We start from the raw sequence: 24274 nt of genomic DNA, 5'->3' as shown, positions 1-24274 counted from the left end.
ATTTTGGGTATGTCTGCACTTCAAGCTGGAAATATAAATTCCAGCTTGAGGAGAGACATACCTATGATAGCTCTAAACAAGCGTCCTTAAATAGTGGAGCTGCAGCAGTAGGAGGGGTTAGCTACCCCAATGACATACCTATCCATGACACAAAGTACATACTTGGGCCAGCTACCTGCCCCCAGTGTGGCAGCTACGCTTTATTTTTAGTAACCTCACAGGTAATCTTGAGCTAAAAATTACATTTCCCACTCCGTGTGTGAAACAGGACCAACAGAGGAGTATGGGGCCCAGGGCAACCCCTCCATCTGTCCCTACTGCTGGCCCCATGTCCACCCCGGTAATGGCCCAGCCTTCCCTGGGCCCTTTGGGCAAACCTCAGTAAGTGGGATGTCCTGATCATATGACAGTTGGGATGGTTGCCACAGGGCCCGTCCCCCATAGCACAGGGCTCAGGATGGCCACCCCAAACGCTCCTATGGATGGGATGGCTCTGTGTAGAAATGCCCTCTGAAGAAAAATTGTACACATAAAAATTAGGTGAAAGTTATTTCCTAAGAAATTGCTTTTTAAAAAGTGCTTCAATACGTCCACAGCATTTGATTAATATATAGTGCAGAACAGACACTTCCTTTTGCTTTAAGGATTCAATATCTCATAGAACAGCTAGAAACTTTATTCTGACAATAAGAAGGTTGCTTACCTAAATATGACTTTAGGAATCTTGTGTATAACTTTAACAATACTAGCATGTATGTATAGGAAGTACTAGCATATAAGTATAGGAAGTCTATTTGATGCTTTATTATTTTTTCTGTACCACGTAAAGTGTGCTAGGTACATAAGAGAACATAAAATTGTCTTGGACCCAGCCTACACTGACAATGGGAAGGGTACTGACACTTTTTTCCACTGTCCTCTATCCTTGCTCAGAGCAGGCCTAGGTGACGTGGGCATTTCTTTATGTACCTTAAAAACTGCATGCACAGCCTAGAATCCCTCTACATTTTGTATAAACACAAAGGCTACGTCTACACTGGTCACAATTTCCAGAAAAGCCATGCAAATCAGGTAAGTCAGGATAGGGAAATCCGCGGGGGATTTAAATATCCCCTGCGGATTTAAATAAACATGTCCGCCACTTTTTTTCCGGCTTGGGGAAAAGCCGGAAAAAAAGCGTCTAGACTGGCGCGATCCTCCGAAATAAAGCCCTTTTCCGGAGGATCTCTTATTCCTATTTTCAAGTTTATTTAAATCCGCGGGGGATATTTAAATCCCCCGTGGATTTCCCTATCCTGACTTACCTGATTTGCATGGCTTTTCCGGAAATTGTGGCCAGTGTAGACGTAGCCAAAGACTACGTCTACATTGCCCAGTCTTGTGCAAGAACATATGCAAATGAGACGCGGCGATGAATATCACTGCGCTTCATTTGCATACTTAATCAGTCACCATTTTGCGAAAGGTCTCCTTGCACAAAAGCCCCTTATGCAAAAATGGTGGCTCATTTGCATACTTTCTTGTGCAAGACTGGGCAATGTAGATGTAGCCAAATAGTCTTGCAGCACCTTACAGATTAACAAAAAATGTAAATGGTGTCATGAGCTTTCGTGGGCACAACCCACTTCTTCAGATGAACAGAGTTAAGGGGTCCAGTTTCCAAATAAATAGCAGAAAAGAGAGGGAATGGAGGGAGGAGGGAAGAGAAGGAAAAGGAAGAAAAAAGGAGGAACATATTGTCAATTAGAGTGTCCATGCTAAATGAAGCTGATGGGGAGGGTACTAAGTGCTCTTAAGTATCCGGTGTTTGTTTTTTTATGTCATTGGGATGTGGAATGCAATGGGTAATCCAGTTAAGGTCTTTGTTTAAACCTCAGTTGTAGGTATCAAACTTGTAAATCAAATTAAGCTCTGCATTTTGTAAGATTGTAGTGACTGCACATTACAGAGTCCCTAGATAAAACCATGCTTACTTTACAGAGTGCATAGAAACCCACTCTTACACGTCTTACAAGGCCCTTCTTCTAGCTCCAGGCTAAGGATGTTAAAGACTATTTGGCTTTCGGATAAGCAACTGCTTATCGGATAGTAAGTTGACTAGTTGATTCCCCCCCTTGCTGCTTCTATCAGATAGAGGCAGCAAAGGGGGGAGAAGAGAGGGTACTTCAAAGGGCAGCGCCGCAGAGCTGAGCCTCAGCTGTGCGGCACTGCCCCTTTGAAACACCGTGGCATTTCAAAGTGGCAGTGCCGCCTGGAGCCCAGGGTCTGCATGGCATTTCAAAGTGGCAGCGTGGCATGGAGCCCAGGGTCAGCGGGGGATTCTGAATCCCCCTCTAACCCCGGGCTGTATGGGTGCACTTTCGCTTTGAAATGCACAAGAGCCTCGGCTGGGGATTCTTGTTCATTTCAAAGCTGGTACCCATGTAGCCTGGAGTCAGCGGGACTTCCTGCTGCAGCTCTTGTTAGTTTCAATGGAGGAATACGGAAGTGCCTATTGACTAGTCAAGTAGTCGATGGAAATTCCATCGACTACTTGACTAGTAAATTAACTGCAATTTCACATCCTTACTTCAGGCATGGTAACAATTCTCAGCTTTGTATTTCACTACTAGACCTACCGACAGGAGGGAGGAGGCAAGGGCCCCGGGGCTCTTGCCTGTCACCCCCAAGGTATCAATCAGCCTTAGGACCAGTTGAATTCTGAGGGACAGATATGGATCTAATTGGAGGATCAGTATGAATCTGTTTAAATATAAGCCATAATGATCTGAGTCTGTAGGGCCCCTATACAAAAAGGCTGTGTCTAGACTGGCAAGTTTTTCGGCAAAATCATCTGCTTCTGCGGAAAAACTTGCCAGCTGTCTACACTGGCCGCTTGAATTTCTGCAAAAGCACTGATGATCTCATGTAAGATTGTCAGTGCTTTTGCTGTAATACTATGCTGCTCCCATTCGGGCAAAAGTCTTTTTCCGAAAAACTTTTGTGCAAAAGGGCCAGTGATTTGTTTTCCGCAAAAAAGCCCCGATTGCGAAAATGGCGACCGGGGCTTTTTTGCGGAAAAGCGCGTCTAGATTGGCCATGGACGCTTTTCCGCAAAAAATGGTTTTGCGGAAAAGCGTCCTGCCAATCTAGACGCGCTTTTCCGAAAATGCTTTCAACGGAAAACTTTTCAGTTAAAAGCATTTCCGGAAAATCATGCCAGTGTAGACGTAGCCTATATGCTGTCCAGGCAGTATATAATCTTTTGCTTTTAATTTAAAAAAATCCCTCTCTTCCTTAATTTAGGGGCTCCAACTTCTGACAAATTCTGCCTTTCTCATCCCAGTGTTGGGTCTTCATTCTGTATTTAGTGGGGAAATTACTTTGTATTTGTTTCTTCTGCTCCCCCCTCCCACCCCCCCGCTTGAAACGGGTGAAGTTGGCCAGAAATCTTTTCTAAATCCTGGTTAAAAATGTTTGACCCTGCCTTCAAGGAAGAGGTGGGAGGAAGACATTGAATCACCTATCTAGCGGTTAATTACTTCCTGGTTTTGTATAGAAATTAGCTAGCCGCTGACCTAGATCAATAGTGTTTGTAGTTCTCACGAGTCACGCACTAGTTGCGAAGTTTGCATTATCTGGCCGTGCTCTTAGAGCGCCACTCCCCGCGCTCACATGGTCTATGCGAGGTTCTGGGCTTTCACTAGGAACAGACTGTAAGGCTGGGTGGGCTTGAAATCAAAAGTTGGCTCCTCCGAACGCTCATAAAACGCCCCGTTGATTACCTTTAGCCAATCTCACGCTTTTGGGAAGGCGCCTACTCATGAACTGGGCAGACTTGGCGACGGCAGGGGGCGTGATTTGTCCCCTTCCCCCCGCCCGAACATGTGTAAAGAGGGCCGAGACCTCCTGCCATCCGCACCACATTGTCGCTGGTCGGGTGTGTGCGGGAGAGCTGCCCCCCGCTGCTACCCGGCCAGAACCAGTGTGAGGCCGGATTGCGGCTTGAGCGTGGCATCAAGCGTAGGCGGTAGCGCTGCAAAGGCCACCGGCGCACCCCCCCCCCCCATTCGCTTCCCCTCTTTTTGCCCCCTTCCCGCCGCACCCCACTTAGGTCCCAGGCCCTGGCAGAGGCAGCCACGGTAGCGGCTTCACGGCGGCCAGCGAGCATGCTCAGAGAGGCGGCGGCCTGGGCGGGCGCAGGAAGCGGACGGAGCCGGGGCAGGCAGCAGCATGCGTGCGCGGCTCGGCCCAGCCTGGCGGGGGCTGCTGCAGCTGCTCTCGGCTCGGGGCTGCTCCAGCTCCGCAGCTGGGGTGAGGCGGCGGCTGGGGCAGCCTCAGCCGCGCTGCCGCTGGCTCAGCACCATGGCCCAGTACGGCACGGAGCGGCGGGGCCGGCCCCGCTCGCCCGAGTACCGCCTCTACTTTAGTAAGTAGCAGCCCCGCGGGCGCCGGGCTGGGGAGCTCCGCGGCGTTCGGCGGGCTCCGGCTGGCACGCTGCTTCCTGCCAGCAGTAGCTGGGGGAGCGCCTTCGAGTTAGAGGAGTGAATGGAGAAAGCCAGGTGTTCTTCTCCCCTTCCCGCCCCGAAATGCTTTAGAGCTGGCCGGGGACGGTAACAGGCGCCCCCTGTTGCTGTGCCTGCCCCCAAGGGGCTTTGGGTGGGAGCCCATGGGGCTTTTGCCGCAAGTGACTGAACATTAGGATGTGCATAGATGCCTTAGCACCTTCTAGGCCTGGAGAGTTGGCCTGTGCACGGGGGCTCTGTCTAGCCCTGACGGGTATTTGAATGCCCCAGGGAACCAACTTAAGACTTGTCTTCTCCCACCCGCCCCCCGAAGGTGAATTTAAAAAAGTGCATTCAAATTAGTGTAAAAAAAAAAAAGTCTCTCCTGTCCCAGTTGTGAAACTTCTGGCGGTAAGGACTGCCACCAACTGTGGGGCAACACACATAACCCAGGACGAAGATGAGAAGACAATTACAAATAAAAAAAGAAGTGTAGGAAACTTTAATTACTTTAGCAGGAATAACACTATCTTGTGAGTTCATGCTCCTGATGTAATAATAGTGACTGCTCCAAATGTGTTGTGAGTAAAGGGAAATTTGCATCTGAAATGAGAACATCTGTTTTCCAGGGGGCCCCTTGAGTAGTCAGTATGTATGTAAATGTGAATGGAACTTTTAAGATATGTGTCACAATGGAAATATCTTTTATTGGACCAGCTTCTAATGCTGCACCCACCTTGTCTCACTCATGCCTTGGGACAACACAGTTACACCAACATTGCAAACAAAAAGCTGGTGTGTTTTAATTTCACACTTCGTTTTTTAAATAGTTATGAAGATTAAAAAAATATGATTTTTCTCTTAACACTGTTTTTTATGTCATGGTGCTTCTATTACGTTCAATGGTTTACCTTGCTGTGAGAAAAATAGGCAGATTTAAATTGTTAGATGCACCCTGTCAGAAAATTGTCATGCTGACTCCACTCCAGGTTGGGTTCCAGTAAGCTTGATCTAGTCACCGTTACTTCAGTTTGAACAGTGGCCCATAACTGAAATTTGTCTCTTATTTGGTGGGATGTAATACTATGTTTATGTAACATTTGCAGAAACATGTGTTTCCGTTCTGCTGGGGTAGCTGTAGAGCAGTCCATATTGGTCAAATGGGGCCCAGGCCTGCACTCTCCTTTAATTGGAATAAAGAAGGGAGCAGTGGGTTCTGGAATTTGTGGTTTCTAAAACCTTGTCTATACTAATGTAGTCTGTCAACCTAAGTTACACAATTTCAGCTATGTGACTACGTCTGCATACTGTGGTATTTTCACAACAGCTGATGCTCTCCCATGGACTCTGCTTACTCTTCCCATTTTGGTGGAGTCCCAGAGTTGAAAGGAGGGCTCTTGATGATTGATTTATTGCATATTAATTGACCCTGCTGGATTGATCACTGCCCTTCGATCCAGCCTGGACTTGCAAGTCTTAGGAGAGATACATCTCTCTACTGACTGTTCTATTTTTTGCAAATGTGGTACGGTCATTGCGCTGTTAGCAAGCTGAGTAAGGAAAAGTTTGAGAACCCCCTTCGATCTACTTAGAAGTCTGTTTTCATGTGAGAGAGAAGACTCTCTCTTACAAGGCACTATAAAAGCCAATGAGAAGTTTGCCATGCAATTTTGTAAGACTGGACTTGTACCTTGGAGTCTATCATTGTGCCTTTTTAAAAAAAATGTGGCTATGTCTACACTCGCGGCTTCTTGCGCAAGTAATATGCAAATGAGGCTAAGCGTGAAATCTCGCCAAGCCTCATTTGCATACCTAATGAGCCACCAATTTTTTTCAGAAGAGGCTCTTGCACAAGAAGAAGCGTCTACACTGCCCCTTCTTGCGCAAGAAAAACCCACTTGCGCAATGCCGTTCTTCCTGTCAAGTAATAGGTGTAACTGATATATATTGCAGGTCAGAATTGGAACAATCTGTTTGTGGTAAATGATTTCTTTACTGATAAAATAGAGTTTATTTGAAATGACAAGCCCTGCTAAGGGAATACTGTAAAATTTTAATAGCTGCAACATCTTAACCTGCTATCTTTAAATGGTTGTTAAAAAATCTTGATTTATGAAGACATTATTAGCTGCTGAAAAGGAAGCTTGACGATTACTAAAATTTTAGATAATCTAAGAACTGTGTTTTATCATGTTTCCTGTCCACCCATAGCTCTGCATTGAAAAAATACAAGGTTATTAACATCTTTGCTTGGTTCATTTTGCCAAATGGGCTCAAAGGAATGAGTAGGTTGAGGAGAGGAAAAGGGTATAAAATAGCTGTTAAGGGACAAACCAAACTCATGTCTTTCGTCTTTAAGTTGACCTTTTTATCGTAAAATTTGGAGTTTGACTCCAGAAAAGATTTTGTTACAACATAAATTCCTTGGCAAAGTATTGATACAAAATATTCATAGATCATTTTCTATCTGTAATAATGGAAGCAATTAGGGATGTTAAAAAGCTTTTTTTTAGTGGGGGTGGTAAATGTGTAACTGCTGAATTTTTAGCGGTTACACGTTTATGTGCAGAGGCGGGAGGCAGTTCTTCAGGAGTCAGTGTGTATAGGGAGCCAGCTTTTAAGCCAGCTCCCTGTGCACATCAGCTCCTGGGAGATGCCTGCCCCCCTCCCCTGCTCTGCTGCTTCTGACACAGAGGCAGCAGTGGAAGAGGGAGGGACTTGTATGTAAGCATGACGGTAAACCTGCACACTATCACATCTTTAGAAGCAATAGGAACATCTATATCAGTAATGTGGACATCTTTCAGCATGTTTGTTTTAGATTTGTAACACTTTTTTTGTTTTTTTGCCTCAGAGAATGCAGAGGGTAAATATATTTCCCCGTTTCATGACATTCCTCTGTTTGCTGGATCTAAAGAGGTATGTGTTTGAATCTAATACTCTTATTATTTCTTGACATGATGGATGGTATGTGCTCTAATGGTCAAATGCTGTTTTATTTTCCTTTTCAGTAGAAAACTTGTTTTATTTTTAGGAATTACTATAATAGATTCACATAATTTAGGACAAAAGGGACCTTTATGATGAAGTCTCATTTCATCCATAATACAGGGTGTTGAATTTCACCCAGTAATTTTTGTATGGAACTAAATAATTTGTGGTGGAACTAGAGAGTATCTTTTAGAAGATAGTGCAATTTTGATATACATATTCCAAGTGATAAGTCTACCGTATCTTTGGCAAGGTGTTCCACTTGTTAATTATCCTTGCTGTTAAAATCCTGTCATTAAGTGTGCTAGTCTAGAATACAGTTTCTACTATTACTATTGTTAAAAACGTATTTGTTTCACCAAACTCATGTAAATTGCCGTTTTTCTATGCCTATAATTAAAAGTATGCACTTCCTAGTATCAGCAGTTTTGCTGTAGATGAGGTTTACACAATATATCTTTATGTGAATAATATATTTAATTCTCAAAAGGCGTGTTGTAATTTGAAGGCAGCAATAATGCCCAAGAGAGGAGTGATAATCGCACCTTTAGAGAATTACAAGGCATGAGGTGCAGCCAAGCGCTTTCACGTATTGTTAGCCATGTTCCCTGGAGTTTCATTATTGTTGCAGTGAAATGCCTGTTTTATACGTCATCAGTGAGAATTGCCAATATGTAGTTTAGTCTGAGAAGACGTCTGCTTATTATGGTATACTAGCGACACAAACAGCTGGGGAAATTTTCAGCTCTCCCTTTTTTTAAAGGTTTGTTGCCTTGACTGTTTGATTTGTAGGATGGAACTTTGAGAAACTCTCTGCAGCTCTGTCATGTGCCCAGAGGGGGTTTCCTAAACAGATGCATGCTACCTCAGTATTGTTCTGTTTAATCATTTAAAACCAGGGATTAAAAAGTACCCAGTAAACCTTTGTGCAAGAAGACCGAAACTGCTGGTGAGAGGTTGATGGAAAAGACAAGAGTTAAAATGCCTTATAAGATGGTCTAAGACCCGTAACTTTACTAGTACCTCTTACTAAGGATTTTAAGAGATGGGTAATTGGGCAATTGTGAAGTCGATAAAATTTGTATTGACTACAAGATTAGTCAATAAGGGAAGGCACTCAGAAGGCACTTATCCCCGCTGCAGCTCTGCAGTTTAAATGTAATAAGAGCTGGGTATGCAGGCAGTCCGGCTCCTACTACGTTTAAACTGCAAAGCCACAGCAGGGGTAGCTCCTGGACCTGACGCAAGCCTGGACTGAGCCGGGCTTGTTCAGTCCTGGCTCATGCCAGGCCCAGCAGCCCCTGTCCACAGGGGGTCCCAGTGAGGAGCCTCTGTTTGCAGCCAGCCCCAGCCACTGCATATAGGGGCTGCTGCAGGAGCAGGCTCCCATGGTCCCCCTGCATTGCTTCCTCTGATAAGAGGCAGCAGTGTGAGGCGGGCGGGGGTGGGGTGGGGTGGGGTGGGGGGAACAGCAGCACTGCGGAGACGGTGCTGGGGGGAACCAGCTTATAAGACGGATCCCCCCAGCACCGGCTCCTGCTCCTGCCGCTGATATAGAGGCAGTGGTGGAAGGAGGGGAAGAAGTGTGAATAGTCAACTCAGCTAAGCTTATTGGGGAGTCAACTAATTGACTACTCTTTTACATCCCTGCCTCTTACCATCCTTAGCTGCTTAGAAAGAGGAGGAAGATGAAATTTCCACTAGAATGCTGTCTTTGCATCTTCCTTTCAGTCTTTTTTTTGTTTTTGTTTTTTTTTAAACCGCCTCTGGCAAGCAGTTTTCTGATAAATTTGAAGCTCCTCTCATTCTGGCTGCGGGACAGGGGAAGAATTTATTTTCTTCTGTCCATCCAGAGCGTCCAGGTTGCTTGGAGAGACCTGGGTCTCCACTGCTCTGATACCTCTCCCAGCGTTCTGTATGCTGTAAAGGCACTGAGGGAGGAAGAGACCTCTGTTGCTGTTACTGTCCTCTAGCCTCTCTGCCTTTTGGGTTTTGCTCACTTGTGAATAACTCCAGTGCCTGCTGCTATTTATAATGCAATTCACTGCTTTTGCAAGTAGGATGTTAAAAATAGTTATTATTGTAACTGTGTAGCCTGGGGAGCCAGCTGCCGCCCTGTGCTGCAGACTCTCATACAGAATCAGCAGTATCGGCTGCTGCCCAGATCTGGGAGAACCATCTGCCAGCCCACGCTGCAGCCTCTGGTTTGGGTTTAAACGATTACACTCTTACATCCCTATTTGCAAGCAGCAGGATGAAAATGACCTAGTTCAACAGTTTTGTGGCTGTCTCCAGGGATTTGTAAAGCAGCACTTAAACTGACCGGTCTTACGGTAATTTAACTCAGCTGGCATTTGGCAAAGCTGTGAGAAACTAGATTTGTCCCTTTCTGATTCCAGAAGATGAAAATGTATCTGCTCACATTTACAAGGTTATAGCCTTACAACCATGAGGAAATTTGAATGATTTTTAAATGAAAGATACAGTTATAGAAAATTGATGGATTATGTGCCCCCACCTCATATTCTCAAGAACTAACTTGCCACTCATGAGTAGATTTTTCAAGTCCTTTTAAAAATTAGTAGTATAGTCTGTGTGGAATCTACAGTATAGTAATTATTTATACGGACACCATAGTATTCTTTTCTCTAGCATGAATATATTTGGATTCAACTCCTGTAAGTGAGCGTTCTAAATGCAAATTTTTCTTTTTCTGTATAGGATAAGGAGGTTCCTGCAAAGAGATCAAAGATTAATGGAAATGAGGTACAGTTAGAAATTATTTTTCATTAAATGTAATTTTACTATGCTCCAGTTGTAATGGACACATTAGTGTAGGGCTTTCAGTCATGGTGGACAAAATGAGATCTGTTCAGTACCTTGCATCTTTTACTGAATACAACTGATAAACCTTCAAATACAAATGCCATGTGATGAGGTACCGCAGAGAGATTTTAATAGTCTTCTGTACAATTGGGCAAAAAATGTCAGTTTTTTCATTCATCAGAAAGTTCTAAAAAGACAAGTGTTTTTTTACATTTTTCAATAGAAGCTTTCTCCTGACAGTTGTGAAGTTGATGCAGTGTATTTTCTCTTATTACATTCAGAAGCCTGCTCAAGTAAACTTTTAATAAAATATTCACTATGTGCTCTGACAGCAGAGTAACATAAAAATAATTATAAATCTTTTCTGTTAAAGCAGTGATCTTCAATCTTTTTTTCAGTTGAAGACTCCTAAAAATTTCAAATGGAGATGATGACCTCTTTAAAAATCTTAGCTATAGTCTATGGACCCCCCAGGGGTCTGCAGTGCATACGTTGAAAAACACTGTTAAAGGAATATTAATTGTTGTGGGCCTAATTCCAGACTTTCCAGCTGTGTTTTAGACTGAAGACTGTTCTTTTTGTGAGATGTGCAACAGCGGAAGAAAGTAACCTGTGCATGTGTTCAGCATTGCTGCTAGCTAGAGAGAAACCAGTACTCAAAGTTTGTTTGTGTAAATGTTTGTGAAGGAGTCTGCTTTTAAATTATGTAGTCTGTAGTAAAGATTGTCTTGGTACCTAAGTGGGAGCATGGAATCATTTTAAGTAGCAAGTAGAATGTGAAAAAAAACAAGTCACATTTGAAGGCCCAGATTTTCAAACGTGAGTTCTTAAAATGAGCTCTGAAATCCTTATTTAAGCACCAAAATAAGTTCTGAGTAACCAGCAATATCTTTGACCAATCAGTTGTATTTCAAATATATATACATTTCTGCCACTCTGATAGCCAGGTTTGTATTTCCTGGCTCTGGTGTGGTCCTGTGCACTATCCATACATGTTCATTTGCTCACAAATACACATTAATTCTCTCTCTCACTCATAATTCATTTAACCCAAAAGTACGAGTTATATACCACATTTCAATTCCAGGATTTTTTTTCTACTGCTGATTTAAGAATTATTTAAGTAGGTGCAGCATTATTTACAAATGCAAATAAAAGATAAAACATAAGGAGGAGCCATATGACTGTTAAAAATGGGCGATGAGGCACTCACCAGTTTAGGACAGGAATACTATATTCAGTTGAAAAGGCAAGCAACATGAATACAAATTGTACAGTAGATAACCAAATTGCACACTTTTCCTAATCCCATCATAAGTGGCATTTTTTTAAATAACCACATGTGCTCAGGATTTTACTTATTCATTGGCATTTCTAGCAATAGGGTGCCTCCTAAAACTGTATGTTAAAATAAACTAGCCACATGTGTCTTTGGTAAATCATGTGTACATCTAGTGGCAGTTTAGATACAGAAAATAGGAGTAATTTGGCATATAACTCCCGGGTTAATCAGATTTATTTGAAGATGTTCTGAACACTTGTAATGTTGAAAAGGGGGCTACAAAATATTGATCTGCCTTTTGATGTAATTTAGTTTTTCATTGAAGTATGGACATACATCTTAGTAGTTTGAAAGCTCATCTTGCTTAGGTTAATTCAAAGGAGCAGCTGCCTGGAGCCCAGGGGCAGCTAAGGACTCTCCAGCTGATCCTGGAATCCACCTGCATTTTCCCAAGAGTCCCCAGCTGACCCCGGGCTCCAGGCAGCTGCACCTTTGAATTGCACAGATGCGTGGTTTAAAGGGACAGCCGCTGAACAGCTGATCTGAGGTTAAACTGTGCGGTGACTGTCCCTTTGAACCACGATTGCCTGCACGATTCAAAGGGGCAGCTACGGGCAGCTATGACCCCGGGTTCCCCAGGAAATGCTACGGGGAGCCCAGGATCAGCTGGGGAGTCCCAGTTGACCCTGGGCTCCTAGTGGCATGCAGCATAGCATGGAGCCTGGGGTCAGTGGGGGACTCAATGAGATCTGTCTTATAAATATGGACAGCACACTGTGGTCATGATCACTGTACAGATTGAAATAGAATGTGTTTTGGGATGATCTGGCTGAGAGAGGACTGTGAATGACTTGTGACTTTGAAGAAAAATCTGAGAGAGGTGACTGAGATTCCCTCTTGCATTTTTTACTTCATTTCTCAAGTTTGGGGAAGATGATGCAAATTTGGGACTACAGAGGCTGGCATTGAGCAGACTAGTGTATCAGCTGTGGAAATATATTCGTTAGTTCATTGACACAGCAGATCACTGGGAGCAAAAATTTGAGTAATTCATGTGAGTTACAGTGTGAACAGCACCTTTGATGCTGCCACCACCCACCTCAAGGCACCCACTTAAGGTTTAGGCTCCCAGCTTTCATCTCTGTTGTAGAGACCCCTGTTTATCTTAATTCAGACTGGGGATTAGGATGCAGTCCCTTCACCTCGCTGTGATATCCCAGTAAGCCAGTCTGGCTACCAGCCAGAACCTGTGTGTTGCTGTCTGTCCAAAGGCTGGGAACGGCGTATTTCCAGCAGTTACACATTACCAAACAGCTCTTTTCAAGCTCAGTTATTCTTAAAGTAAAAGCATCATACAGAAGACACACAAAAACAATGAAAAGTACCTGCATGTTTATCAGAGTTCACCTCCACATCAGCATATTGATCTGATAGATGTCAGTCCTCCCACGGTGGGTTCTCCTGATTCCTGTGTGCTTGCTGAATCAAAAGAAAGCCACATGTCAGTTTAAATTCTGCCCCCTGCCAGTGGCCCTTTCTTTGGGTACGTCTACACTTGCACACTAGTTCGAACTAGGGATGCAAATGTAGGCGACTGAAATTGCTAATGAAGCGGGGATTTAAATATCCTGCGCTTCATTAGCATGATCTCGCCGGTGCGTTACTCTGCTCAACGGCTGTTTTGAAAGTGAAAGTGCGCGCTGAGACGCGTTAGTTCGAACCCTAATGTTACTCTGTTCAAACCAAGGGGTTTGATTCGAACTAATGCGTCCCGGCGCGCACTTTCACTTTCGAAACAACTGTTGAGCGGAGTAATGTGCCGGCAAGATCATGCCAATGAAGCGCAGGATATTTAAATCCCCGCTTCATTAGCAATTTCGGTCGCCTACGTTTGCATCCATAGTTCGAACTAGGGTGCAAGTGTAGACGTACCCATAGTCTGCTGGTCTCTGAAAAAGGCAGTATGAACTGGTAAATGCAAACCTCCTCAGTGGGAGGCATCTTTCTGGAGGTGTTGACAACCTGAGTGATTCACCTTAATCATCCTCCCCTCTCTCTCCTCCTCCCTCCCCCTCCCCACACACACTGTTTGTATTTCCTGGAGGAGCTGTGGTAGCCCACCCCCCTAAAATTGCATTCAACTTGTGGTCCACGATACAAAAAACAGTCCTGAACTTAATGCAGTGTGGTCCCTGAAGATGTTACATGAGGTTGCAGTATTGCTTACATTTTTTACATGCATGTAAAAAGTCTCTCGGAGCATCCTAAGCAAGGTGACATTTTGGGACCGATCCAAGCCTTGTGCAACTCCAATGACATCAGTTAGGTGTTTCATCTTTCTCTTTAGGAAAGTATGCTGGGCATAGACATCTGGTAGCATAAGCGGGGGAAGGCTTTGCCTTCCCAAACTGCCAGGCACGGCCATGCCCCCACTCTGCCCCCCAAATGCCTGCTGTAGGCATTCTGGGGCCGGAGTGTTGCTGCCCCCAGCACCCGCCTTCCCCTTGCTCCTGGCAGGAGAAGCTGGAACTGTGGGGTCGCTGAAATTTTCAGCAGTTACTGACTCCTGCAGAGCCACTTGCCCCCCCGTGTGTAAATGTTTGTGTGGGGAAGCTGCTTAAAAGCCAGCTCTCTGCGCATACCAGCTCCAGCTTACCCGTACCCGCATGCTGCTGCCTCTGATACAGAGGCAGCAGTGCGGTGGGGGGAGGGGGAAAGCTGTGTGTAACTGTGAAGGTTAATCACATCACTAGTCCTTTGAGATAGGTGTTACCTACTGTCGGGATGCATGTCGTGGGTGCCCCTCCTACCGTGGGGAGGGAGGGGCCTTCCTCAGGGCTACACCGCCCGTTTGCTCTGGCCCCTGGGAGGGACGTCCAAGGGGGATCACAGGAAGCCAGTGCCCCAGCCCGGTGGTCCTCCCTCCCTGGGGTGTACCTATCCCTGATCGGGTCTCAGAGCCCACGCACCAGGTTCCGGGGTCACAGTCTGCCCCCCGTACTCCTCCCCGTGGCCCACAATTCTTGGTACAAAGCCCCCTCCCCAGCTCGGAGGAGGTGGGACAACACATCAGTGTCCAGCTACTACAACAGGGGCCACTTTGGCCCTTTACAGGCAAATTCCTCCCAATCCTGTGGGGGATTGGGTAGGGGGGCCTGGGTCCGCTCCCACCCCCGGGTCCCAGCCCTGGGCTCTAGGGGTCGGTAGCGTTGACCCTTTAAGGCTGGAGAGGGATTCCTATCGGCAACTCTCCAACCACGGGGGCTTTAGCTCACCCTGGGCTATTTCCTACCAGTCTCCTTCCCCTCCCCAGCTCATGGCGGCGTACCTGGATCCTTGGCATCTCCATCTGAGGCGCCGGCCATTTCTGCGGGTAACACTCCTCCGGGGAGCCGCTCTGCCACCGGCTGGCTTTTCCCTGGCCGAGGGGTCTGTCCGCTTTCCTCCGGGGGTCTCCCTTCCTGTTCCTTGTCTGGCAGGGGGGCGGAGTCCCTCGCCCTCCAGTCCTGAGGGTGCTCCTCTCCCCCCTCAGCTTTCCGCACTGCCGGCGTTTAAAACGCCCGGCATCTGGCGCAAGCATTCGCTGCAGGGATGCGGGGGTGGGGCTTGGCAGCCGCAGTTCCCCGCCACCTCACTGGCACAGTGGCGGGGTGCCTGCACGCCGTCCCACCTACTTGTACTAAATAGTCATTTCAAACCTTGTATTTAGAGGTGACTTTGTGAGATTGTGCAGGTCTACGCTTACAACTCTGCAGCTGTACTGGTGTAGCACTTCAGAGAAGACAATACAATACCGATGGGAGAGTCTCTCCCCGTTGGCATAGGCTATGTCTACATTTGCCATCTTAGTGCAAAAATTTAACTTATTGCATAAAAATAATGCTAGCATTTTCACTGGAAGTCCACATTGTGTTGAAATTGGTGAGTTTCAGCACAAAAATACGACCACCTCAATACGAGGTTTTTTTTGCTGCTTGTTCTGATGCTGTTGAGCTGACGTGTCAGCAGTCAAGACTCTTGATTGCTTTTGCTGGTCTAATTACCCTCTGGAGCTATCCCATGATACAGAGGGGAGTGGCCGCTCTTTGACACTCTGCAGTCTTAATAGCAGGGATGTGCCCCTCCCCTTGAGTTCCGTTCTGATAGTGGGTTGTGTCACTGCTTCAGGTCATAAAACATAAACAACTGTTGTGGAGTGCTCCTACTCCCTCCCGCAACGTGAACAGAGGCAGGCAGACAGAATGTAGCTCTGAAGAACCATGGAGGGAGGCAGGGGCTGAGGTTGGGGTTTCCTTCACCTCCTGCCTCAGGATTGGTTGCTTCCACCAGCTGTCTCCCACACACATCCACCCCACCACAATTATGACTGGCTTCATGTCTCAGAGCAGTGAATAGTGGGGTAGCTACCACAGTGCATGCCTCTCATTGGCGATACAGGTGCTGCATATGTGAACATGCTGTGACACCTGTGAAAAACAATGTGAATACAAACCAGCGTTTATTTTAGCACTTTTCTATCACTGACAGAACTCTCAGTGTAAAAAACTCTGCTGGTGTAGACCTAGCCTTAGTTAATCTATCTTCACAAGAGCCGGTAACTGTGTTGACAGGAGAAGCCCTCTCGTTGACATAGCACTGTCTACACCAGGGATTGGGTTGGTATAATTAGGTCAGTCAGGATTGTGGATTTCTCACACCCTGTCGGTGCGACATAGCTACACCAATATGAGTTTGTAATGTTAACATGGCCTGAGTTTCCAAGACCTGAAAAAGAGCTCTGTATAAGCTTGTCTTTCTCGCCAGCAGAACTTGGGCCAATGAAAGATATTTCCTCACTCACCTTGTCAAACAGAAAATAAGACATAGGAACACAAGAATTGCCATATTCAGGGGCAGATTATAAAAGAGGCTTTAGGGATTGCAGCCTAGAGCCCAGAGCTAAGGGGGGCCCAAGATACAGACATTAATGCCCCTAAATGCTGTGACTATGCCTGGCTGGGGGGGAGGGACGTCCCACTCCTCAGCCCTATCTCCGGCCCACAACCCCCACCCCAGCTCCCTGCAGCACCCTACCTCCTATCCAGACCTCATACCTCCACCCTCAGTCTGCTCCTGCCCCTTATCTCCTGCCCATCCCTCACTCCTGATCCCCAGCCTGTGCCTGCCACCTACTTCTCACCCAGTCCTCTCACTCTCACACCCACTCTGCTCTTGCACGCTACCTCCCAGCAGCCCCCGCTCCCACACTGATTTTGTCCCACACTGATTTTGTCCTTGGAGCCTCGGGAGTCCCTCAAAAACTACTGGCTCTGGGTCTCCAGAAGAGTTAATCTGGCCCTGGCCATATGGATCAGAGCAGTAGTTCATTTTGCCCATTATCATGCACTCAGTAGGGACTGGTACCAGCTGCCAAAGCAATGAGCAGTAAACGATTATGGAATATTTTGCCCCAGGATAATTTCCTTTTAACCTGCATTAATTAGAGGTTAGATTTTGCCCTATTCTATTCTCTGTTGGCTCTCAGATACTGTGGAGATGAGTGTGATGTGAGTATTTACTAGTAGTGCCGTTAGCAATGTACCTACACATCTTTCATTTGTTTGTTTTCTTACTCTCTTCTCCGAGGGTGAAGCATATGCGCTGGAGCGTCTTGATAAAATATGTGGCATTATTTTGTTCTGTGTTCATGCTTGAATTTATATTCTTCTAAAACTCCTGTTTATTTTTTCAATATCCATTTTAGGAAGAAACTGTCCAATCCTTTTTGAATCTTGCTAAGCTGTAGTCTTCAGTGACATCCTGTGGCTATGGGTTCCACTGGCAAATTGAGCATTTTGTGAAGAAATGTGTCATAGACCAGACTGAAAAGTATCATGGAGTTTTCTTTAGTCTTCCTTAGCAGTTAGCCCATCTTCTAACTTTGGGAAGATGGAATAGTGAGAGAAACCACAATGTTGCAAACAGGTGCATCTAGAAAATTACATACCTGAGTTGTGAGTGTTGGCAAGTATTGATATCAGATACAGAAGAAATAAAATGTTTATTACCATCTTAACTTTATTTTCAATACTTCATTTTTTTTTTTAGGTAATGTTTAACATGATTGTAGAAGTGCCTCGCTGGTCAAATGCTAAAATGGAGGTAAACCACCTTGGATGATTAAATATATAGATATTTGCAGAATTGATGACAATGGTTTCCAACATTTTAGATAGCTGGCTTATTCCGTTGTATCCTTATGCATAATTCCTTTCACTAGAAAGTTCCTTTACGGTTATTCATTCTGATGTTTTTCTTGTGAAAGTTGAACCTCTCTTGTCCAGCACCCTTGGGACCTGGCTGCTGCTGAACCAGAGAATTTGCCAAATCATGGGAGGTCGATATTGTCTAGCAGCTGTTGGCTGGAAACGGTGAACCAGAGCCAATGGGACCTGCGAGGCTCTGTGGCTGCGGAGCTATTAGATAAACAAACTAACAGATAAGTGGCCCATTAGCAGCTTTCTCAAAGTGGGTCTATGGCCCACTTTGAGAAACACTAATATAGATGCTTAGGCCTGTTTCATCTGTAGTATAGATAAAACAATTCCTAGATTGTATAGGACCTAACTTGTACCGTAGGTAATATATTCATTTCAGGGCTTGCTTCCCCAATGTTTTATGAAAGTTTGGCGGATAAAATATTAATAGCCTTCCTGTGCTAGTGCCCAGTCTGGACCTTAATTTTTTTTTTTCCTGTTACTGAAATGACTTTGAATGTTGGATTTTAATCTGTGTTTACTATCACGGTTCCTACTTCTAGGAATAATACTGCTATTTTTTTTCTTCTGCCAAATAATCACCTTAGACTTTAAGATGACATCAGGGGAAGGTTGTGTCTGCTTGCCAAATGCTCTAATTTCCCTGAACCAAGTGTAAGGCTTTAGTTGAAATCTGGGTTGCTTTTCAGTGTCTTTCATTGTCTTACCCAACACTTCGCTTCACCTCTGGCGGTATACAGAAGACTGCCATCCCATTAGTATCAGGTTCCAGTGTGGCTTCTTCACCTCAGACTTCTTGTGAGAGAGAAGAAATTGCTTCCTTTACGTTGCCATGCCAGCTTGTCATATAATTGCTGGGATATGGACATTCTTAGAATACCACTCCAGCAGAGATTATGTCAATGCCCACCAGTTTTTTCTCTCCTACCCCCTCCCGTGCTCCCAGATATCCTCCTTCAGATTGGACCATGGTAGGAAGCCAAACCAGACATAGGTCACCACATGTCAGTTGTGTGGATTCCTGGACTGCTCGCCCCATCATGGGAAGGCTTTCTTATCTGATCTACAGAATTTAAGAAACAGTTACTGAAATTTGCCTCTTCTGCTCCATCTTACTAGATCACATTTCCTTCATGTCACTCTGCCCCAACAGTTCACATAGTGGCCTTCCTTGATTTCCTTCAGGACATTCTCATTTTTGCAGTCCCATCAGCCTCTCAGCCAAGACATTCTGACAACAGCAGGCAGGAACCAAATTATTCTGCTAATTTATATTGCTTGTCTATCTTAAGTAACATCGCTAATCTCAGTGGAGTGACTCCCTTTTTCGCTGGTAGGATATGGCAAAAGGCAGAGTAAAATCCTGACTGAAACCAGAATTGCAGAGTCATAACATTTAGAGACTGCTTTGTGTTTATACAAGAAGCAGATCTGTAATTAGAGACACAGTGCCCAGCTCTGACCTGCTGTAAATAGGTGGAACTCGTTTGGAAATCTATGGACCAATTTCAGTGTTGATTGAAATGGTGGTATATGTCACATGCTTAGCATAAACAGGTCAGAAAACATTTGTAAGTAGCAAAGTCAGACTTGTCTACTTGTAATAAGCTATTCTGCAGTAGATCCCCATATGGAGATACTTGTTTCAGAACAAGAATGCCTTTTTCTGATTTAACTTAATTTGTTACCAAATTTGAACCAATTTGGTATTCACGAGGGGTATATCTAGACTGGCCAGTTTTTCCGGAAAATCAGCCGCTTTTCTGGAAAAACTTGCCAGCTGTCTACACTGGCCACTTGAATTTCTGCAAAAGCACTGACTTCCTACTGTAAGAAATCAGTGCTTCTTGCGGAAATACTATTCTGCTTCCGTTCAGGCAAAAGTCCCTTTTGCACAAAGCTTTTGCGCAAAAGGGCCAGTGTAGACAGCTCAGATTTGTTTTCCGCAAAAAAGCCCTGATTGCAAAAATGGCGATCGGGGCTTTTTTGCGGAAAAGTGCGTCTAGATTGGCACGGACGCTTTTCCGCAAAAAGTGCTTTTGTGGAAAAGCGTCCGTGCCAATCTAGACGCTCTGTTCCGAAAATGCTTTTAACAGAAAACTTGTCAGTTAAAAGCATTTCCAGAAAATCATGCCAATCTAGACGCAGCCTGAGTGTGAAGAACAAGCATAACTTATATGCTGTGGGTAGAGAAAGCAGGTGGTATAGGAGAACAATGAACAGATAAACCAGTTTTCAGTCATTGTCAAAGGCCTTATTGTCCTATCTGGGCCCTTATTTATGTTACTGCCAAATTTGGCCCATAATGTGCAGAGCTTCCAACCTAAATCCCCTTCAGTGTTTGTATCTGACCACATGAGACTCCTTGCTTGTCTAGGTCCAGATTTCCCCCCCCCCCACGAATACTTCATACCAAACCCTAAAACATTAACAAGTCTGTGTTTGAACATGGCCCTAGAGAGTTTCTGAGGCTATCACACCTTAATGCTTTCCATGCTCTCCCCACTGCCCAAAATGCAATTAATTGCTGTGCATTTCAGAATTCTTATCTCACTCTCTCTCTTTCACAATCTGCTTAGATTGCCACCAAGGAACCATTGAATCCCATTAAGCAAGATATAAAGAGAGGCAAGCTTCGATATGTGGCCAATATCTTCCCTCACAAGGGTTATATATGGAATTATGGTGCCTTCCCTCAGGTAACATTTTTGTTATAATGGTGAAACCTTCCTGTCTTCTGTATAAATTGCCTTATAAATCCTGAGTATTGCCTGAATGCAAATAAGTTGCAAGAAGGACATTTTGTTCAGTAGATTTGTAAATTAGGAATTTTTTTATGCTGAGCTTTATTGTGTCCATAAATTTTGATCAGATTTGGGGAGCAAAAGCGTAAATGTGTGTGTTATTTCTGGAAGGAGTTAAGTATTTAAGGAGCCTTGAATTTATACTTTTTACTTCCCTGAACTATGTGACAAAGGATTATGCTGTCATCATCTTGTCATTCAAAAGTACTTTAAGTAGTAGTAACATTTTTCCCCTTACGCAAGGCTCAGTTAGTAAATTCATATAGGCCATTCATATATGGCAGCATAAATAGAAATAGAATTTTTTTAATGTCTTTGACAAAAGAAAAAATATGGGCACTTTTGTTTTTGAGTTTAAACATTAGTTACCTTGACTCATTTTACTTTGAACTTTTAGATTTGGTGGATTATATTTAATTTAAAATGTATGTTTTGTGTTTTTAAAAAAGGTGGCTGAAAATCCAAATTTGGTGCCAATAATGTTTTGCAAGTTTGCTTATGACCAACCAATGGGGAAACACTTGAGGGTACCTTGGAAGTAGTTTCACTATCACCCTCTTTTCTTCTTCCCAAAGTCCATATTTTTGGGGAGGAGGATGTGCGTGTGCATTTCCCCCTGTCATTTCCAGTAGTTTGGTTACTTCAAACATGGAAAAGAAAAATCTTTAAAGAGAAACAATTACCTGTTTCAGCAGATATAAAAAATAAGAAAAATAATGCCACTTGTAGCAGAAAAATGGATACAGATGACAAACTTTTTCTAAATGTGGAAATAATTAAGTTTTAAAACAGTTCCTTTAATTAAAGAAAACAGCAAACCAAATGTTGAGCACATATTTTAGAAACACATCCAATCTTGATTTAGCCTTTGTACCTGAAGAGGGACTTGTAGGGTGTGGCATTTAAAGTACCAGTGCTCAATCAGCTATCTCACCCAGGCTCATAAAATCTGTGGCCTTTCTTGAGCTAAGTTTGCCTGTTGCTGTAAAAAGGAGAGGTTGCATTTTTCTTTCTTAGCGTTTTATTAATCTGTGTAATTTATGGATAAATTAAGGGTTCTTCTTCGGGTAGTCCCCATGGGTGCTCCACGTCTGGTATTGGGCTTGTCCCGGTGCCGCGAATTGGAGGCTTGCCATAGCTGTATTCGGCTGGACTGTGTATGCGTGACTGGTGCTCAAGGCCGTTCACGCCTTTTATCTCCGCACGCGGTCCGGCCCCTCTCCAGTTCCTCTCAGCTGCCTCTGGTTGTGGACGGAGCTCTCTCCTCTCCTCAGAGTTGTTCAGATACTGTCAGTAGTTTAAAGAAAATTTCATTAGCCGTTATCTGTTTTCCTTTTTTTCCTCTTACCTTTACCTGTTTAAAGGAAAAAAAAGTAGAAAGAAAAGACGTTTATATAGTTGTTATCTCTGTTAGTGTTGTTTCCGTTGTAGTTCTTAGTTGGCAGGCTAGCCACCTCAAAAAAAAAAAATACAATAAGCAATACACAAACGGAAAGCGGGCATTAGCACAATGCGACGAGCACTTACAGCAGCAAAATGCCAGGCTCCCCCGGTTTTAAAAAGTGTTCTATGTGCTGGGAGGCAATGCCTGTCTCAGACGGCCACACCTCCTGTATTAGGTGCCTTGGTGAAGCGCACTTGCTCCATAAAGGCACCCACTGTGCAAACCTAACCACCAGAACCCGCATGGACCAGGAGAGGCACCTGAAGATTCTTTTATTTGATAAGGCACTAATGCCTTCAGATGCCTGCTCGGCAGACCCTGGCCTCGATACGGGGAAGAGGCGGGCTTCCTCTCTAAAGGCTACCTCTCTGAAGAGGAAAAGACCCTCTCCAGCCAGATCCCTGCCAGTTGTCCTGCAGACGCAGGTGATAAGCCCAGCAGGTCCGGTTCCACTACCGGCACCACACGTATGTTAGTGTTTTATTAATCTGTGTAATTTATAGATAAATTAAGGGGTTTGTGTTTCTCAATCCTTTCACAGACTTGGGAAGATCCATGCCATAAAGATAAGGAAACAGGGTGCTGTGGAGATAACGATCCCATTGATGTGTGTGAAATAGGCACAAAGGTTTGTTGTAACAAAGACAGTTATTTTAATATTTGGGTGGAAGCCATTGACCAGAGGGAATGGGTTATACTATTTGTGGCTAGGGGATGGCTAACGGATGAGCAAGATTCCTATGGAATCTGAGAGGAAACTGAGGGTTGCTTGTGTTAGTAGGGAAAGCCCTGGCGCTCACTTCTGGTTTGTGTCTTATGTTCCTAAAAGCTCATGTTTCAGGTGGCCACTGGGAGGGGGTCAGGAAGGGATCCCTCTCCATGCCTACCAAATACCCTGGAATTGTTTTTATCTTTTTTCTGAATTATCAGGGAGGGCCATGGTTGGAGATGGCACGTTAGATGGGGCAGGCTAGAGGTCAGAGGTACCACCAATGAATCTCGTTCTCTTTTAAGTGCTTGACGGTCTTGTTTGCATACTCCGGGTTTAACCAATGGGTTGAGAATAAGAAAATTTTCAGATTGGCGTTGACCTTGGGGAGGGAGGGAGGGAGAGGGAGAGAGAGAGTGTGCGTGTGTGTCTTTCTCTTTCTGCAGTAATGAGCTGGCACAGCTTACTTGCCAGAAGTAATCATTTTGCTGCCACGGTGGGGTGTTCAGCACTGTTGTACCATCATCCTTTGTAGTCTCTGCCTGTGGCACACAGTAAACTAGTCTCTTGTGGATTGTAATGCTTTGGTCTCATTTCATGTGTTAGGTAATATGTGCAGATAGGGATGCCCTGTGATGTACAGAACGTCAGACTAGATGTTTTAGTGGTCTATTCTGGCTCTCAACTCTGTGAAAGGTGGATTTTGGAGAGGAGAAAAAAGAACCATCATGTTTGGCAAAAGCTTGGGTATGGAGTGAGACGATAGGAGATAAAAATGCCCTCTTTTATACTTAGAACTCTCAAGGGCAGTAGAGTTTTTAATGGCAATAGAAAAGGTAAAGATCTTTCTCTTTTGCCATGTCGAGCTTGAATTGCCAGTGGGAGAGCTAGGAACATGAGTCAGAAAAACACATGTGAGATAGGAGTGAAGGGGTTAGATTAGGCAAAAAGGCAGGTTTGGGAGTTACCTTTTTAGGGATGGTAGTTGAGGCCACCCACAGATGAGAAGGGAAAGAGGGTTTAGTGTAGCGCTTATGGGATGTTGAATGAAATGAATGGAGAAGGGGACTCCAAAGGATTGTTTGGAGCGGTAAGTTGGTTACAGCATAGAGGGAGAAAAATTTTGAAAGTGTACAAGACATAGAAGGAAGGTAGCAATCATTGGTTGTGTTGAAGGTGATGGATATATGAAGGAGAATGAGTTTTCAGAAGATGCCCTTTTGACTGTGGCAGAAGGAGATAATTGCTAGTGAGTAAATAAAGGCAGAGGAGAGGAGGACATGAATTGGGATTAAAAGAGGTTCAAGACAAAATTGGAGTCGAGGAATATGCTGCAGCAGAAAGAAACCTCACATTCATGGAACTTGAAGAAGAAGAGAGAGATGAGGTTGTATTTGGAGAAACCAGGGTGAATGTAGAGTGTGGAGGGAGGTGCATGTTTGAAGAGAGAACTGCTCAGTAGTTGGGATGGGGACAG

The 24274-nt window shown here is 44.6% G+C and overlaps 1 protein-coding gene across 2 annotated transcripts in view; it reads left to right on the top strand.

Moving 5' to 3' along the window:
• The first annotated feature begins 4144 nt into the window (after nucleotides 1-4144).
• PPA2 (inorganic pyrophosphatase 2) overlaps nucleotides 4145-24274 on the top strand; it is a 48029-nt gene continuing 27899 nt past the window's right edge. The window contains exons 1-6 of one of the 2 annotated variants that reach the window (XM_006119315.4): nucleotides 4146-4408; nucleotides 7339-7403; nucleotides 10197-10241; nucleotides 17671-17724; nucleotides 20420-20539; nucleotides 22630-22716. In XM_006119315.4, the coding sequence (XP_006119377.2) occupies nucleotides 4213-4408; nucleotides 7339-7403; nucleotides 10197-10241; nucleotides 17671-17724; nucleotides 20420-20539; nucleotides 22630-22716 (567 nt within the window). In that variant the 5' untranslated portion in view covers nucleotides 4146-4212. Of the gene's footprint in view, nucleotides 4409-7338; nucleotides 7404-10196; nucleotides 10242-17670; nucleotides 17725-20419; nucleotides 20540-22629; nucleotides 22717-24274 lie in introns of both variants that reach the window. The other variant, XM_014571623.3, reaches the window with a different exon arrangement.

This window comes from Pelodiscus sinensis, chromosome 5 (assembly GCF_049634645.1).
Source record: "Pelodiscus sinensis isolate JC-2024 chromosome 5, ASM4963464v1, whole genome shotgun sequence".
Taxonomy (NCBI): Eukaryota; Metazoa; Chordata; order Testudines; family Trionychidae; genus Pelodiscus; species Pelodiscus sinensis.
This window is presented reverse-complemented; position numbering and strand designations above follow the sequence as displayed.